The 17,714-nt window shown below is 35.8% G+C and overlaps 1 protein-coding gene across 3 annotated transcripts in view; it reads right to left on the bottom strand.

Annotated features, from left to right (window-relative positions):
* The window catches only part of LOC131065414 (UDP-sugar pyrophosphorylase 1), a 153,112-nt gene that overhangs the window by 68,329 nt on the left and 67,069 nt on the right, over positions 1–17,714 (bottom strand). For all 3 annotated transcript variants that reach the window (XM_059221272.1, XM_057999914.2, XM_057999916.2), the window contains 2 exons: positions 6,201–6,277; positions 4,043–4,148 (listed from right to left, as the gene is read on the bottom strand). In XM_059221272.1, coding sequence (XP_059077255.1) covers positions 4,043–4,148; positions 6,201–6,277 — 183 coding nt within the window. The remainder of the gene's footprint in view (positions 1–4,042; positions 4,149–6,200; positions 6,278–17,714) is intronic.

Here is a 17,714-nt window from a genome sequence, read left to right as displayed (position 1 = left end):
CTAATTGCTAGGGGGTTTGTGAGCATTTTTTTCTTATAAATTGATCCTTAATTTCTACCAAAACTAGTTACAAACTACAGAATCAAGTATTTAAAATTATAGTACTACTTGGATATTTGAATGATAGTTATCATTGGGAGGAATTAAAGAACTGTTATCAAAGAAATGAAGGGTTGAAATTTTAAGATGCAACATAAACACAATTATTTATGTAGAGAAAACCCTTTGAGGGGTGAAAACCCAATTGGTAGAGGCAACTGCACTTCTACCAGAGTATATTGCTCGAATAAACAAGTCCAAATCTCTGTCAAGCCTACACTACTTCAGCTTTCTACTTCTAAGAGATACAAGCTTTTAATTCTCTTCCTATATTAATAAAAACCACAAATTGGGTTGAAACCATCCCTATCAAGCCTACACTACTTCAGCTTTCTTGAAATATTAATAAAAAACACAAATTGGGTTGAAACCATCTCTATCAAGCCTACACTACTTCAGCTTTCTTGAAAACCATACTCTCCACCCCATTATATAGCTGCTGCTACTGGAACATCCCCCTTGTGTATTCAAAGGATCCCGAGAAGGAAGTGGATGTGGAAGAGTCAATAGTTCATTTTAGATTCCAGTTGTGTCAAAGCCACAAGTACAGTTTCCAACCCATAGGTGCAAGTTTGACTCTCCAAGTGCAGATTTCGACCCCCTATCTTGTTCTTAAGCATTTTTCCTCTATGGATAAGCTTTTACTTTTGGACCTAATATGAATCACTAATGTGCACCATTTTTCACCAGACCCAATTTCCATGTGGAATTTTCTCTTGTTGATTGTACTCTATTTTGGGCCATCATTTTCTTGATTTGATTGTTGGCTTTTAATCAAAGTTGCATGGACACAGATACGGATACAAAAACGGATACGGTATCGGATATGGATATGGCCATTTTTTAAGACCCCCAATATGGATACGGCTAGATACATCATTCATAAAAAACACATACACATATTTAACACAATTTTCTAAGTTATTAGAAGAGATTTTCATTACTTCAAATGAATATATACAAATTATTGCTACATAAATAATTATAAGTTGATTTAGCATTTTACAATATGGAAAAATAGTGGAGTTGCATTGGAAGATAACCCAAAAAATGGGTCACTGAAATTGAAAAAACATTTCATTTGTCTTTCTCATTTGGTGTAGGTTTTGTTTATACCAATTTTTTTTTAAAATGCATGAATGAAGTTTTTAAAAATTAAACTTAGAAAGATTTACAGCAAATTTAAAAAAAAAAAATCAAATCACATAGTATCTGGCATGGTTGGAAAATCAAGGTTTTTGGGCATGCATGGGTACAGTATTTGACGTGTATCCAAGCTGTATTGGATTCGTATTCGTTTCAGATATGGGGATACGCGTGTCCAGGGAGGGGCAAAAGAGTTTCCGGTTACTCTTCTTTTAATCATTTCAACATTCTTTGATGATACATCTGCATTGGTTTTCTTTAGTTTGTACTAGTGTGCTAGGACTTTGGTAGAGTGAGCTGGGCGTTACTAACCAGTTTTTCATTTCTATAATTCCTTCAGAGAATTGTGTGAAGCTATGGGCTAGTAAATTCTGCTCCGTCCTTCCTGCTAGTCTAAATATCAAAAAGTTTTTGGTTTTCTTTTAAAAAAAAACTTTGATAGTTTGTACTAGTGTGCTAGGACTTTGGTATAGTGAGCTATATATTACTAAGCAGGATTTTGTTCCCGTTATACCCTTCAGAGAATTTGTGTAGTACTATGGGCTAGAAAATTCTGCTCCAACCTTCCTGCTAGTCTCAAAATCAAAAACATTTTTGATTGCATCAACTGCTATAATTAGAACCCTCATAAGATTTGGAATTTTGATCTTCAGAAGTTACCATGCCAAACCATGGTGGGATAAGGGTTCCCTCAACAGCTTTATGGGTACATTATTACATGGTGGGAGCAGGGTTCTCTCCCCAGATAAATTCTGCTCCAGCCTTGAGGAGCTTGGCTAATCCTGAAGTTCTATGGCACTAGATCCCCTCTTCTGCATTTCAACTTGACAATAAAGAAAAATAAAAAACTGAAATTGCTTCCTTCTAGTTTGTAAATAATTTTCTATGGATGCATACTGGAAGATTCTAATAAAAATGTTAATTTCAAATGCAGTTTTCATTTCTCAAAATTACCTATTCATATCGTACACACCCTTTGTTGCATTTCTGGTTTGTTAAATGGAGATGAGCGATATAGTCTAGGTCTGCAAATGCTTCCCCAGTTGTTGTCAGTTTTATTTTCTGTCTTACTCTTTGACAATGGATTTCAAGGTCAAAAGCTCTAAGAATTGATGATACCTCACCTTGGTAGGGGAAAGAAATCTTACAAGGAAATCATCAGAAAGAAAAATGTAAAAATGCTTAACTATTGTTCCATACAAGGAGTTCACTCTTCCTATCTGGGCCTAGCAGATGACCTAGAGCTAAAGCAATTTGTGAATGATGGTGTTGTTGTGGATGAAGACACAACAATGAATGCTGAGCGGACTTTTGAATATTCCAAAAGAGCCCTTAGTAAGGGCATTTAAGAAGAAAAATAGGTAACAACTAACCTTTTTAGGGCCCAACTTTCTGCATGGATCTGAGAAGACACTTCTGTACGGTGTCCTAGTTCTGAGTCCTGACAATGAAGGACCCAAGGAAATCAACTCCTTGGCTGAATAAAACAAAATTCACCCCATATGATTGGTGTGTGGATTGTTCATTTAATTACAAGCAACATCATAGCAATTCATGAGAACATGTAGCCATTTAAATTTGGAGTCATGATTACTTTGGTAAAGATGTTGAAGGTACAGAAAGAAGAGACTAAAGAATAAATAATGCAGGGCAGAAAGAAATAATAACGTCTATGGCAGGCAAAAGATTTTGACAACAAGAGGTATGGCCTACATAATGAGCCAAGGCTAGTGGAGATACTTGAGGTTGAAATTAGAAGAAAAGGACCCTATGAGAAGATCTAGGAATGACCCAAATTCTATCCCTAACTTACATTAGAGGGCAAGAGCTGCCAAGAAGTGAAGATCTATCGACAGGATACTAGATTTTGATACTGTTTTGGCTGAGATTTTTCATTCATCTCGAACAGTAAGAATTTATGATAATGAAAAGCACTTGTAGCAAGCATGTATGGATCATGCATGAGCGGAAACAGGCACATTGGTAGCCCCATTTTGGCTCTCATCTTATCAATTTTGTCTTGAGACAATAAGAGGTGGGAGCAAATTTGAGACATAGTGGTATCTAAGGCCCATGTAATTTGGATTGGCAGGTCTTGTGCAGTGAGATATCCTGTTGGACTTCAATAGTTATTTTGCATGTTGCTGAACTGCCAAATATGAAACTATTTGTTAAAAAGTTTTGTAGCTAGGTAGTGCTTATCTTGGCAGCTAGATTGCATGATATATTAGAATATAGATTCTACTACATCTTAGTAAATTGAATTGCTATATGTTCAAAATAGTTAAGTTGATATAATATTAAGAACTTGAATATTTCTAGTATCATTTGTCTCTGCATTGTCCAAGCAAAATCATCACTTTTTAGGAAATTGCAGTTTCTCCATAATACAAATGTTAAAAGATGAAGATTCTTTTTAGGTCACTGCCAAGCAAGACAACAATTTGGTGTATCAGAACTCGCTAATTCAAGGATTACACAAGGGAATTGTTTCTTCACACTTATCTTAAGGTTAGGGATCCTTTTTCTCAATTTACATTATCAAAAGAGGTTCTGCACTATATCAAAATCATTTACTTCCTTGTGAACATTAACTAAAGTATATTTTCCGCTTGCTCTCTACCCAATTTAACACATTATATAATTCAATCAATCTAATCCCCTTTTCACCAAGCCTGGTAAGAAAAAATGACAATGATCTAAAGTGAAATGAAAGGTTAAATAAATAAGGTTCATGTCATTAATCATAGAGACAAAATAATGTTTGCAACAAATATGTATGAAAATAAAAACTCACAGTGAAGCCAACTCGAGCCGAGGGAGATAAAGTTCTTGGATAGTCTTGCATCATACACTCTAATCGAGTTGAGGACTTAAATGATGTCTTACTAGAATCTTTATACCTGAAATACAATTTGTGGAATCTTAGACATTTAAATCGATGAAATAAAAAGTATAATTTTGTCCATCAATCATACTTGTTTAGTTTATTTATGTAACATTACTATGAATCATGTAACTTGTTTCCAGATATATTAGTATTTATGCTGCATTTATTATCTCTACCTTTTCATCCTAAATATCGAAACTAGAATAAAGCACAAGGGGCATCCAGAACAAAAATGCTAAGAATGTGTTTCAGAGACATTTTTCAACAAATTTATGGCTACTCAAGTTTTTCATAAGACCCATCCAAAGCTACAGACATGAAGAAATAACAGCAAAGAAAAAGAAAAAAAATTAACTGTTTTGGTTTTTTGTCAGAGGTGGATAGTGGATCTAGTTCTTTTCAAAAAGTTTTCGCATTTGTCCTTTGTAGTCTTGTGAACACACTGAATACAGGTTTGTAATTTGGCAGGCTTAATGAGGAGATAAGTTGTGGAAGGATATTTTATATCTGTTTATAATTAAGAAAGTTTGATTTATGAAGAAGGGTTTCCCCATCAATTTCACTTCTCAAACAGATCAATTTCCTGCCTTACACTGCTTTATGATAGAAATCACACAACCTCGTGAAAATATCTCCTAATGCTAAGATGTCTAAAATAAACTGCCTCTTCAAGGCATGCCAATATTTGCTAACTGTTACAAAAGATGGTGCAGAGGAATATAGATGCAATTGATGTGAGGATACCTATCAAGGGTTTTATGCATATTGAAGGTACCACTTTTTGCATAATGGAGGTCATTGAATTTAAGGATGTAAATAGATGATCAAAATGAATAATCATTTGGCTCTCCAAAGAAAGCAAAGGAAGGCAAGAGAGCAAAGGAAATAAACACAAATTGAAGACCTGGTGTTTGTGCAGCTAATTAAACAAACAGTACAAAGCCTCCATTTATGAAAGATGCGTGGATGATAGAAAAACGGGCTTAGTAGCATTGGAAAAGAAATGTTCACTAGGGACAGGAATCTCCATAAATAAGATGCAATGTACAATTAAAAGTGTAGCATTAATAAATCCACTTAATCAAGAGCCTATTCAAAAATATAAGTGGATGATCCAATAGACCTCATTTACTCATTTACTGGACAGTAGATCTATGTATTGAGCACACGTTTGATGATGTGGAAAGCTGGAGAAAGGCAGTAAAAGTTGATTATAGGCCTCCTACTTGTACATGAGCCCAGATTACCATGTGTATTGTAATGTTTAAAGCCATGGGGCATGTTATTTAGATTGACTTAAGTGTTTTAAAGGGCCAATGTTGCAACGTTATGAGCTATTAACTTACAACTGCTTGTTGCTACAGGGTTCACTGGCAGGGTACACTGGTATATTGATAACAGACTAATAATGACAATTTTCATTTTTCATTAAAAACTTTTGGCTTCTGATATAATTTGTACATCTATGCAACAATGATGGAAAATCTTTAATTGTTGATTGTGTGCAACATAGAATTGCAGTACCCAATTTAGATTTGTATCGTAACCATTTTTTTAACACCTCAAAATCTTAATAAATTCTAACAGTATTTCTGGAATCTTGAGAAGGATTCAGATCCCCCACGAACTGCTGGGTAGGTTCCAAGTATAAGCAAAATTCAAGATGTTAATCCAAAGATAGTGAAGTCCACATATTCCATACCCAGGAGTGTGCCCCATTATTCAAGGGTTCTTCTACCCTGCTTTACCCATCCAACAAAAAGATACTTAAAGACTTCAGACTTTTTCTTCTATTCATTACAGTTTTACTTAATAAGCACCAGGCAGGTACCACAAGCACAATCATATTCCGGCTTGTCCCATAGGCAATACACAGGGAGTAGCCAGTCCAAATCATTGATTCAGCCATTTCTATAAAACAAAGCCAAAAAATATTAAGAAGAAATAAAAAATGTTCCTCACGTCTGTCAAAAAAGAAAACTAAAAACAGGAAGTAGAATTTAGAGTCAAATAACATAAAACCTTGTGAAAATCACAATCTTAAAGAATAGATTGAGAACATTACTTTGGGTTCACAAATTCTGTAATAGCTCCTTTTGTTTTGGATAGCTCTTCTATATATGGCCCAAGCTTTAGTATTAGCTGCATTAGAGAAATTACAACATCCAAAAAATGAGAAAATGTATGTTAACTTCTAAGCTTTGAGAAAAGGAAGAGAAAGCTAAAAAATTCCTTCCAATCACAACAAAGTATGCATTTGTCAACATAAATTATAAATATTTAATCAGGGTAGTAAGAAATTCAGAAAAATATAAGTTGGATCTTGATGTCTTTAAAATAAACATGATTTGGTTGCATAAATAACAATTATGTGAGCATATTTGTCTAGTTGGATGCTACATACCACACTTAAGAGGTTCTATAAATGAATGTTATCAAGAAGTGACTATTTTCATATTTCAGAGAAATTTACCCAAAGCACACTAGTCATCATATGGGTCCAGTAAGGCAACTAGGGGGGATGATGGACACTAAAACTATGACTAGGCCAAATCCCATACTTACTTCCCATCATATCTATTACATGCAAAAAATCAAGTAAACGAGATGCACTGTTATGATCAATGCATATATACATATACAAGTGGAATGTAACTCATATATATATATATATATATATATATATAGAGAGAGAGAGAGAGAGAGAGAGAGCAAAGATTAGGTTTATGTATCCTACAGCTATTCTAGCCAAGATATTATTATTTTTGCATTTTAGCAAGCAAGGGTGGCAGGTATAATGCCACCACATCACCTCCGTAAGTAACAACCAAGACCATAAGTTATTTTGTGGGGTCGAGGCTTATTTATGAATGTTCATAATCAAATGAGAGGTTATTCTCATGACACAAGAAATCATTCACATTTTATCAGTACTGCGAAAAAAAGCAGAGCCATCTTTATTGTTCATTATCATTACTGTAACAACAGAAGAAATTGAAAAGAAGGGACGAGAAAGGAGCTTTCTCTGTAACTCTCGACTCCGGTCAAGAATCAGGCATGTTGCATTTGTCTTATGCAGTATTTATTTTGTTACCATCAGACTATACGTCTGTTCTATAATACCTTCAATCATTGCTTGTAGTATGAAAATATCAAAGATCAAATGAGAGCTTATATTTAATAAGTCAATTGAATTCTTTTATATCTTATTCTCGAGTCTTTATAAACATTCAATCATAAGATCGGATGTAATGTAATTCTGTCTATGAAAGAAAAATTGAAAAGTGTAGAATATTGTTTGTGAGAACATTAAGATCAATCACTTAATCGTTAATCGTAATTCTATACATGTCAATCCAACATAGATGCATTCGAAGGAGTCAGCGATTCAGAAACCTTTGCATTTTATTAAATCTCAGACAGGGTGCTGCTGAATAGTGGAAAGAAATGTTACCGGAGTCTTGATATCAAGTTCATGTCATTAATCTTTGTAGAGCTGATTGGCTCACATCAACAGGTTATAATCTCAGATACTGGTTCTTGGGGAAAAAGGCTGGGTCTGGGTCCTGGTCCGAGCCTGGTTCTCCCTGGGTTCCACCCAGGTTCTGCCCAGGTGGTCGGGTTCTCTATGGGTCAACCCGGGTCCTGCCCAGGTGGCCGGGTTCTCTGCGGGTCCTGCGTGACCCACAGACAACCCAGCCACCTGGGCAGGACCCGAGTGGAACCCAGGGAGAACCCAAGCGGACCCGGGAGAACCAAGGCCCGTGGGTTCCCAAAAACGGGGCCCACAAGTCATAAAAGTCAAAAAAGTATAACCAAACATGAAAATTATAGGTCAACAAAGTATAAACAAACTTGAATCAGTTTGAAACTTGAAACTTGAATATTATCTTTTTTGCAAATTATGAATATGATATTACATTTACGATATATGAATATTAGAATATTTATTGGCGTTGGCAATTATGGATTTATGATTTATGATTTATCTGTTATCATTTATGTATCATTGTATGGGAAAGTTACATTGTATGTTTCATATTTGTATGTTTGAACATATATATAATATATGACATATGTATATATTATTATATATAATATATATATAAAATTAAAATATATCTATATATATATATATATATATATATATATATATATATATATATATATATATATATATATATATATATATATATATATATATATATATATATATATATATATATATATGTACGGACATACCCATACCCGTACCCAAGAAAAAAAAAATTGCTGAATCCGCGAATCTGTATCCGTATCCGTACCCGAATCGGTAACTTAGGTTATAATGAAAGAAGAGTACTACATCTCTACATGAATGTGTAAACATTATCTTAAGGGTCAATGAACCCATATCAGTACAGTCACATATATACTTTTCAAATAAATGAATTTAAATAATGAATCTGTCTACATGATATCTAATGCATTGACATTATAAATTAGACAATTAAGTCTTGGAATGCCAAATGGTGGTAAAGTCATGTTCAGCTGAATGAGAGGACTGTTAATTAATATAATAATAATAATAATGCACCCATCAATTAATTTGGTTAGAAATCCTTCTTAATGGTCAGTGAAGATCATTTGGTCCATGGTTGAAAAACTCTGCGATTTTTTAGGAGACTCGCGAGTACTCGCGAGCCATATTCCGCCGCAAGTCACTCGCTGCAAAACTCACGAACGAGTTTTGCCCTAACTCACAGTGAGTATAACAGCAAAAAGTCGCTAAAAATCGCAGGGTTTTGGGCTAAAAATCAACAGTAAAAACAAAACAAAAAAGTTAACTCGCAAAACCTAAATTGCATTACTCATTTTGGACCCTTTCCCAGTCACGACGGAGGTGATTTTACAATTGCATTTCTAAACCCTAAAATTTATATGCCTTTTTTAGCGATTTATGCTGCGACGGGAGACATATTTTTTGATGCAAAAATACTGCAGAGATACCAGGTGGAAAATGGCTCGATGAAAGGCCATGTCTATATAGTATATTTGTATTCGCAAAAAAATGTTTCATGAATAAAAATTAAAATGATGAATTTGAATTGCAAATTAGAAAAGAGCTCAAAGGTAGACTCACAATGTATTTTAATTTTTATAATTAGGAATTTAGGATGAATTTGTTTAAACGATTGGCAGGATAAATTTATAAAATATAATTTTTTATGATTAAAAGTTTGCAATATATTACAATTACAACTATGTGGAATTTGTTTCACGATTATGATTTATTAAATTATATATTAACAATTATATAATATGATTACAAATTAAAAATAATATAAAATTTAAAAATTACAAATTAAAAAGTTGTATATTTATATATTATAACATTTTTAAAATATAAATATACTTTTTTTTAATTAATTTATAACATATATATTAAATTTTTAATATATATATATATTGATTTTAATTAATAAATTTAATTATAATATATATATATATATATATATATATATTTATGATTCTATATGTTTTCAAATGTTCGATAAAGTTGCCGAGTTATTGCCGAGTTTTTCTCCGAGTTTTTGCGAGTCCCGAGTTTTTAAAAAAATTTGGGCTTGCCGAGTCCGAGTTTTTCAACTATGATTTGGTCAATAAACTATTGAGCAGTTGGCTTGTTAGTGGATTAATGTTTCCCTGAAGGTCGTTATTGGTTGTTAGAGTCAAAAGACATTGAATAGTAAGTTTGTCTTGTGAATAGTAAATCAATGAGTCAATCGGGCTCGGATGTATGGGGCAAGTCAAGCAAGGGTGGTGAAAATTGACAGCACGTTAAACGTGCTAGCAACTTTTAAACCTTGGCCAAGGTGGCGCAATGCTTTGCATGAAATCGTCAGTTCACATGAATCAAATACACATCCTAGTTAGATGGTGTTGATGGTGTTTTTACGCACTATGCAACACAGAATAAAATACTAAGTATTCTATCCTCTCTTGAACAAAGACTCCCAAAAGCTAAGTTGTGTGATCAAGTGGGACGACTCCAAGGTTCTTGAATGTCAGGTCTTGATGTGCTCTTGGACAGACTCAATTGTATATGATGTGATATTGCTGGGATCACAAGGTGGACTTATGTTGAATACTTGAATGCCCGAATGATGTTGGAACGTGGGATTTCACTTGATTGAAAAAAAAAGGAAAAAGATTAGGGTTGAGGAAGCTATTCTAACTCTAGGAATGTAAGAACGAAGGACAATCTTTGGTGAAATTCAACTAAGTCTTTCTTCGACATGTTATGAACATCTCTAAGAGGCTGATGCATATCAATGAAGAAGAGATAAGTGAAGTTAAGCTTGGCTAAATAGATCCAGTTGACTACGCAGGGCACTTTACCATCGGCAAGGTATTAGTAGTATGGATATAAGAATTTCACCATTGATCATACACAAAGTTCTTCCATTCATCTAAATAACAAGAAAACCAAATGAGAAGACCATACAAATTGCTGAATCAACACATAGAATTCACCATATCTTCAATGAAATTTACATGCTTGTTACTACAATGTCTTGGCAACAATCTTTGCCTTCTCTTCCTACTCTACTCTATCTGCGATTATCTATTAATCAACTACTTACTATTTTCTATTCTCTACTCTTGAACTTCTATCATTATATTTACAAATGAAGAAGTGGAGCCTTATATAGTGCTCTCATTACAATTCAGTGGCTCAAATTGATTCACAATCACTGCCCAAGGTTGAAAGATAGAAACCCTAGTTAGGGTTTGTTACGCCATTGCAAAGTATTTAATGTTTGGCCAATGATAAAATTGCAATTGATGGGACACATGTCCTTCTAAGAAAATTCAACCAATAGGTGATGACGATAGCAGGTACATCGAACTATGTGCCCACATGTGGTAGTTATCTCCTTTGATGGATGAGTTAGGTGCATTGAATTTGGGCACCTTATCTTGAAATGATATGATTGGATAAGTGATGATTGGGCGCCACCTTCGCTTGTTTGATCTCTGTAACTCATCACAAGTGTGTGAATGAATGAGGCATATCTCTTGATACTCAACATTTCCAAGCTCCTGATGTGATGATGACTTTGCTCAAATTGATCTTCTAACTTTGATTAACTCGTTTGAAACTATCTCGTCTTGATCAATTGCATTCCAAAGCTTCCATCTAGCTATGCTAACAATGATTCTTGGATTTTTTAACTGTTGGTGTACGTTTTATCATATACCAAACATTAGAATAAAATATCCATGGATACTCTATCCTCTCTTGAACAAAATCACTTCGTGTGCCAAGATTACGAGAAAGACCACATGGCAACTCCAAGGTCTATATGTGCGAACGAGCGACTTTATGTTGGATAGCTTCCTTGGTGATGTATGCTGAAATACAAGGGGGACTTACGCTCAACTATGTTGATCACAAGTTAGGACTTAGACTAATATAGCAATGAATACTCTTTTTCTGGAGGGGATTTTCAATTTTGGACCTCAAAAAAGGACAAAAGGATGAAGGTTTAGAAGTTTTATACTATTCTGAAGAACTTAGGAGATGGTAAAGACTGGTTGAAACCAATAACAACACTTTGTTTCACCACACTAGGACAACTATGCAAAGCGGGTGCAATCTTCTAGGATTGTACTCAAGGTTTTCATACTTGTGAATAATAACATCAATCGAACAATATTTACTCAAAGTAGAAGGTAAAGCATCCACATCATAAGCTTAGGCTAACTTTACATATTGAACGAAAATCATCCATCCAAAGAAAGTATGAGCAAGGGTTTCACCAATCTAAACTATCAAATCCTTCATTCATCTAACAACTTTGAAAGCAAATTTACTCTAAGCAGATCTATTCTATTGTTGAAGAAAGATATGCAATCATGCAACCACTTAATAACAATAAGACTTCAAAGCAAAATCTGCAAATGAACTTTTTATTATTCAAGTAGCTCTAAGCAACAATTTCATAAATCTCTCCACAACAATGAAAATGAGAGAATAAGGTCGACATCGATCTAAGATCAACGACTGAGATCGAGACAACACAACCCTAGATAGAGTTTCCCAAAATAAAAATAGAGACAAATGCATGCTAAACAAGTGGCATGAATAGCCATTTCCTAGGAAGGCACATCCTTATCCTAACGAGCAGCAGTGTGCACAATGAATCTGGACACAATCGAGTTGACTTCTTCCACAGTGACATGTGGCAGCATATTGATCTTGTATTCCCATCCATCCAAGTCGTCTGCACAAGAGGCAAAAGCAATTTCCAATTCCAGCTCCTCTTTTTGGAAGGCATCTCAAAAGGACAAGAATTATGATGCCTTGGTCAAAGTTTGCTTTAGGAATGGTCCCACAATGGTGAAGAAAATCTTCTGAGTTCTACGCTTGAGATTTTCTAGTCGCATATCACTTTTTCGAATGGTCTTCATTTCCAGCGATTCTATAGTTACAAGGAAAATTTTACCCCGTATTTCTTTAACCTACTTTTCGGCCTCAGTACTTTCTACCTTTACCTTCTCTAGAAATTCGTTGCGTGCAACCAATGCCCAATGCTGTGCATTAAAATCATAGGCAGCCCCTACTGCAATTAGCTTTCCATCAATTAGTCCATGTTTAGGCATGCCTTTAAAAACTCTAAGGCATGGGATAACTCTATCCTGAATATCCTGGAGGTCGGCTCATGCTTTTGCCACGCACGCAATTCTGGAGAGCAAGAAGGAAGTCTATCCATATGCCAACATCAATTTGTCCACGAATGTGGCTGCTTCTTCTCTATTGCCTGCCATCCATTCTTTAGCTTCTTTGGCTATCATCTTTTTCTTCTTCAAAATTCTCAATTGTTTCTTGTGAGAATTTCAAAAGTGGAGGAGCTGTTGCATCGATCCTACTTCTTTGTCTATTCTTGCCTTCATGGAAGCGACTGAATTGTCTAAGTCTTCCACCTCTTGACGTTTGGTAGTTGGTCCCAAGTCAAAAGTGGTTATTTCGTATTCATGATGAGTTACTTTTGACTTGCTTACTTTTGGTACAGCAATTTGAATTGTACGGCAACCTGTCTCATCTCTCTGGATTGTGGAAAACTTCCTGGCAGGCTTCTTAGCAACAACCTCACCTAATCTATCCAAGAAATCAACCATGTCATCTTCTTCTTCCTAAACTTCCATGGGTACTTTTATCTTCAATCTTTCTTTCAACCAATCAGGAATAGTAGGCTGCTCAATGCCTTCCTCCTCCTGATCATTCTCTTCACATAGCATATTCTGGCCTTCTCGAAGAGCTGAAATCATTCCCTCCTGAAATTCATTGCCCAGAATATCCATTTCATTATCTGACTTCAATATATTTGTGCCTATAGGAGATGGAGATTCTTCATCTTATTGTTGGATTGACTCTACATTTTCCCCATGGGCTGGAGAAGGAATCTTTATCTCAGCCAATGACTCATCAATAGTTAATAAATTGTTTATACTCCCAGATGTGGCAGAACGAGATGGTTCCAGCCTTTGCTTCTTCTGCACGGGTTCTTTATTTATGATTGTCTTGCCCTTTGTCCTTGAAGAGCTTCCAACTTCTTTCTTCTTTTTCCTAGAGTTAGTGCTTTCAATGGGTCTGTCATTTTGAGATGCCTCTACATTTGAAGAATATGCTTCTATTTCATCCATCAGGTTGTAAGTCAAGGTTATATTCTTTCATCTTAGCCCATGAACCTGTTGATCAACCCACCACTTCGAATACTTGACCACTGGCCTCATTAAGGTAGCCAAATTTGCATGCTCTGGTTCAAACCATCTCACATGAGGAAGAGGCACATTCTCATCAAAGTGAGGTTGAGTGTATTCTCCATCATCCTCCAATTGATCAAGCACTTGGAAGAGCTCAATTGTTCTGATCAAGCTTACTAGCAGTCTGGACCATAGCCTTTTCCTAACTTCGAACTCATCTGCAGCATTTGCCCAAAAATCTTCTAAATCAATTCTATGTTTGTCTTTTTCTCCGTTTACTGATCCAATATGATTATGAGGATCAAAATCAGCTCGTGATCAGTAGAGTGTGAACGGGTACCACTGCATTTCCAATATGGTACTTTCAGCTGCCTATGCTATTGGACAAGACTCTAGCTTGGATCTTTGGAAGTTCTGATATGTTTCTAGCTACCTAAGGACTTCAAGCAAGACCATTCTGTTGGTGGGATAAATCGAAAGCCGATAAGGACTCTAGATTCTTATGTATGTGAATCTAGGAAACTGGATAAACCGGGATTCATGCTTGCTTATTAGACTTTTGGCCTCTGGAGTTAGCCTTTGGTGGGTTCCTCCTTGCAATGTTCTGGTGATATACATCAAGAAAGCATCATGTGCCAACCTGAAGTGGGCCTTCTCGCTCAGTTGCAGCCGCGGGTAACAGTCATAAGATTTGAACTCATTTTCGCCATTGCCTATAGTGCCTCTACAAATCAGTCATGTATATCTATAGTCTCTTGCTAACAGGTAGATGATGTAGGAGCTCATATAAAAGGACTTTGTCTTTTCCAAATTCTTCAGTTGTTCGTCCAGGTTGTCACTGATTAATCTAGACCAATTAAACATCTTTACTCCGGAAGTGATCTCATCAATAAAATAATAAATCCATGTCTCAAATGGCGTACCTTGAGGGCTGCCCATTACTCTATTCAGCTAAGATGAGATCACCATAGTCTTCTTTGAAATCAATGCGGAACAGCCTCTTTGGCACCTTTTTGAGACTGGATATTGGTTTTTCTAACCATGACTTATTGATATTTGTTATACAAAGTTCAGGCTAATCTTCATAAAGTCTTTTAGTTTGCTCCTTAGTTTTATAGGAAGTCATGTTGTAGCTTGGAATCCCTAATGCAACCTGAATGGCTAGTTCTCCAAGACGAGCCAAGACTCTTCCATCTAGCGCAACTATATCTCTCTCCTGTGAGTTTTAGTGTAGGGCGCATTCAACCATCAATTCTGCACATTCCATGGCTGGTGGAAATCCAGCTACCTAGAGGATGCCATTTCTCATCATCCAACGAGCAATGGGTGTTGGCAGGAAACCATCTAGCCCATACATCCTCTTTCTAAATTCTTTAAAATCAACGTGCCCAAAGTTGGTGTCTGTGATATTTTTCCATTTGGAAATGATTATTGACTCTAGATGTAACACCTTACTAGCAAACTTCATCTGGTCTTTTCTCAAAGGTGCTCCTTTGGTAGTCATTCACCTGCAAAAGACACAAAAATTCAATATTATTTTCGAGAAAATTCGAAAGTTTTTACCCTGATGTTGGAACTTTAACCTGAAAATTTCACTTTCAGCCTGTCAAAAAGCTAAATATCTGTGAAAAATCAGACTGAAAGTGGAAAAATTTGGCTAAGTACTTTGCATATTTTGAGAAATAAGTGGTTAAGACAGAAGAAATCAGTCAAAAGTATGTATCTTTTGAACCTCTAGAATTTTCTTTGACTGATTTTGGTAAAAAAATTGTCTTTAACTCTGAAAATTCTTTCTTAAACTCAGAAAAAGCACCTTATTCCTTCTTTCAACACTTAGAAATTTTTACTTCTTCAAAATTCAATCTTCCAAAACTTCAAGAGAGAGAGAGAACTTCTTCCAAAATCGAACTCCAATCTCCAGACCTGATAATGAATTTGAAAGTGACAAGTTGAATAGATATAGAGCTAGGGATTTTAATTTTAGAAGCTACACGTTTTTTTTTTCTAATTTTATTAAGTTGATCGAACTTAGCCTTGTTTTATTTTCTCAAAATGGAAACTTTTACTTTTTTTACCCAAGGTGATTTGGCATAGAACCTTCTAGATAACTCTCTCAAATTCCACAAATTTTCTAAAGTATTGAATTTTTCGAAAAATTTCAAGTGTTAGAATAATTCTAAGTGTTGGAAAAATATTAAAATATTCTAAGTGTTTGAATTTTTATTTTTCCAACCCCCTTCAATCTTGGTCGACCCTTCATTGATGGTGAATTAAATGTGCTTTGTTCGATTTATCTATCCTTCTAGACATTTTCCCTTCTCATGGTAAATTTAATCATCTTCATGTCTAGTCGGATTTTATCACTTGGCTAGCCATTTCATCTTACTTCCCTTGGTGGACTAGAAGCTTGTATGGACATCTTTTTTTAGCCTAGGCGAACTTGACTACGTTTTGGACGTTATTAATCATGCCTTAGGCGGACTTTGAGGTTTGTTTAGCCATCTATATGTCTTGATTTTCCTTTGGGCGAACTTTGATGTTTGTTGGACAATGCCAACTTCCAGGCTAGGGCGGACTTGGTGACTTCATTGGCCATCCTCCTTACCTTGCCTAGGCGGACTTCATGCTCTCTTGGACAAGGCGGACTTCACACCTCTCTATGCCATGCCTTCATATGCCTAGCAGACTTCAAGATTACCTTGCCTTAGGCGGATTTCCAATTTGCTAAGACATACTCTTCTATCTTCCTAGGCAGACTTTACCCCTATATTGGCCATGTCTTTATGTCTTTGGCAAACTTTAAGTCTTATTGGACAAGGCGGAGTTTGGAGCTGATTAGCCAAGGCAGACTTGGCCTATGGTTTGGCCATCCTTTTCATGTGCTAAGTCAGACTTGACAAGTGTTTGGCCATTGCTTTTCATGTCTTACTTTCTCCTTGAGCGGACTTCAAGTTTGATTGGCCATCTCTACATAGGGCGAACTTTAAGGGTGTTTGGACATCCTTCCTTTGAGCTGGGCGGACTTCAAGCTCTTTTGGACAAGGCGGACTTTGAGGCTGTTTGGATATGTCCAAACCTTTGGTAAAAATCTTGGCTGGCCATCTTCCAAACCTTGTGATAATGTGTGCCACCTTCCAAACTTAGTTCCATTGCCATCTTCAAGTTTGATCGACCATGTTGCCATCTGGATCATCTGGACAGAACCCTAGCCCGTAGCTTTTCTCTACTTTTTACACTTAGAGACACAATTTTCTAGTTCTGAAAACATGGGCACTAATGACATGACCCAAGGGACCACCCTACGTCTAGTTTTAAAAAAGCAAAAAAAGCGACTTCCCGCATTGGTCCAAAAGTGACAAAAAGCAAAAAAGCAGAATTTCTAAAAATAGAAAGTTGTCAGAAATGACCCAAAGCAATTGCGATCTTCGTCCTTCGGGCCTTCTGAGTGCTTTGGTGATGTCTAGACACTGATCGGGGCATGATTTCTCTATTTGTCTCAAAGTGACTTTTGAAAATTTTAACTCTAAACTCTCGACAATTAAGACTTATGAATTTGCAACACTAAGATAAAAACCCTAAAAAACAAACTGCTGGGGGTCCCCATTTGTAATGGGGCAATGTGTGAAATAGGTCACAACACGAAGGAAATTCAAGATTGTGAAATTTTCCATCCTTGAGTGCTTGATGTTGATGCTATCCTTTGCCTTGATGTTTGCTTTTCCATTACTCATCATGCTGATTGCTTGCATCAGACCTTGTCATTGCCTTGGACGGACCTCGTTCTTGTCTAGGACAACTTGTGTCATTGCCTTGGACGGACCTCATTCTT

Source organism: Cryptomeria japonica, chromosome 5, assembly GCF_030272615.1.
Source record: "Cryptomeria japonica chromosome 5, Sugi_1.0, whole genome shotgun sequence".
Lineage (NCBI taxonomy): Eukaryota > Viridiplantae > Streptophyta > Pinopsida > Cupressales > Cupressaceae > Cryptomeria > Cryptomeria japonica.
The sequence above is the reverse complement of the archived record's forward strand: the minus strand, read 5'-3'. Positions and strand labels throughout refer to the sequence as shown.